This window comes from Mus pahari, chromosome 5 (assembly GCF_900095145.1).
Source record: "Mus pahari chromosome 5, PAHARI_EIJ_v1.1, whole genome shotgun sequence".
Classification (NCBI taxonomy): domain Eukaryota; kingdom Metazoa; phylum Chordata; class Mammalia; order Rodentia; family Muridae; genus Mus; species Mus pahari.
In genome coordinates, this window is record NC_034594.1 from 96,310,700 (window position 1) to 96,312,193 (window position 1,494).

The 1,494-nt window shown below is 48.1% G+C and overlaps 1 protein-coding gene across 2 annotated transcripts in view; it reads left to right on the plus strand.

Moving 5' to 3' along the window:
- Ccdc93 (coiled-coil domain containing 93) overlaps positions 1-1,494 on the plus strand; it is a 74,314-nt gene that overhangs the window by 43,805 nt on the left and 29,015 nt on the right. For both annotated transcript variants that reach the window (XM_021198271.2, XM_021198272.2), the window contains exon 13: positions 1,419-1,481. In XM_021198271.2, coding sequence (XP_021053930.1) covers positions 1,419-1,481 — 63 coding nt within the window. The remainder of the gene's footprint in view (positions 1-1,418; positions 1,482-1,494) is intronic.

Below are 1,494 nucleotides of genomic sequence, written 5' to 3' on the forward strand. Positions count from 1 at the left end.
GAGAGAGAGAGAGAGAGAGAGAGAGAGAGAGAGAGAGAGAGAGAGAGATGTGCGTGTATGGGGGTTGCAGGTATGGCCTTCCGTGATCACTGACCACTTTATTTACTGAAGGCATCTCTGAACCATAGTCTAGCAAGCTATTGTCAGGGTTATTCCTTGTCTCTGCCTCCTAAGCTCTGGAATTAAAGGTGAGCTGCCACACTGATACCTAGCTTTCCACATGGGTTCTGGGGAGCCAGTCTTCTGTTTTCAGGCTTGCATAATCAATCGGCACTTTTCCCCTAAGCTCTCTCCATCCCCATGAATAAAAAGTTTCACTGGAACAACTAAGCATTTATGTACTTGCCTGTTTTTCTGCGATTGCTTTTAAGCTACTGTAGCAGAGTTGAACAGTGGTAACAGAGACCAAATGACCCACAAACCTAAACTAGGTACTGCCTGGCCCTTTATAGGAAGGGCTTATTAACCCCGGTCACAGAAGTACAGAGCAAGGCAGGAAAGATGGATTAGCCTCCATTGGCTCTTTTGCATTTGCAGAGGACATGTATTCTAACTCCCAGCACCCACACTTGCTACTCACAGCTGACTGTAACTTCAGGGGCCTGATCACCTTTTATTGCCTCTGCAGGAACCTGTGTGTGTGCATAAGCATGCTAGTGTGCCTGTGCATACACACAGAGACACATGTGAAAATATACAGAACCAGAATGGTATTTCTTTGCTCATACATAGTATTGTGTGTGTTAAATGCTAAGCTAAACTACAGGGGTAAGCGAACAGTGGGTCAGGGCCTCACCTGCCAGGACTCTAAGGTGTGATGGAGACCTGCAGTGAACGAAACAGTCATCACACTGCCACTCAGTTATAGTCGTGGTGATGGCTTGAAGGGGAAGTCTGGGGAGCTGGGACTAATAGAGCTAATGGAGCCCAAGGTCATGGCTGACTGCATCTGGAGAGATGAATGGGCACTGGCTGAATGGAAGGCTGCGTGGAGGCGTTGAGGAGCCTGGTGGGGATGTATAAAGCAACGTTGGCAAAGGTGAAGGGAGGGAGAGTTGGCCGGTTCCTTTCTGATGGTTGAGGAGTCGAGTGACTGTGCGAGCATCAGGCCCTAAGTTCAGTTCCCCAGGTCCAGATTGAAAGCCTTGGCATTGCAGTATGCACCCATAATCCTGGTGCCAAGGGTGTGGCTTATTTTCTCTTCTGCAGTCTAAGACACAGCTCACTGGTAGACTGTTTGTCATGCATGAAACCCTAGGTTAACTCCCTAGCACCCAAATGTGGATAAAAATGAAAGTCCTTCTGTGTAAGTCTGTTTTAGCCGATCTGGGTTCTCACTGTAAAAGAGGAGTTCCATCAAAGTCTGTCCTGAGGGAAGGGCTCCATTCAAGCAGATGTCCTTTTTCTCTCACTCACAGCTGCAAGCGAGTCATACCAACCTCCAAGCCAAGTACAGCGGCAGGAAGAAGACACTGACAGAGGTAAGCAGATACA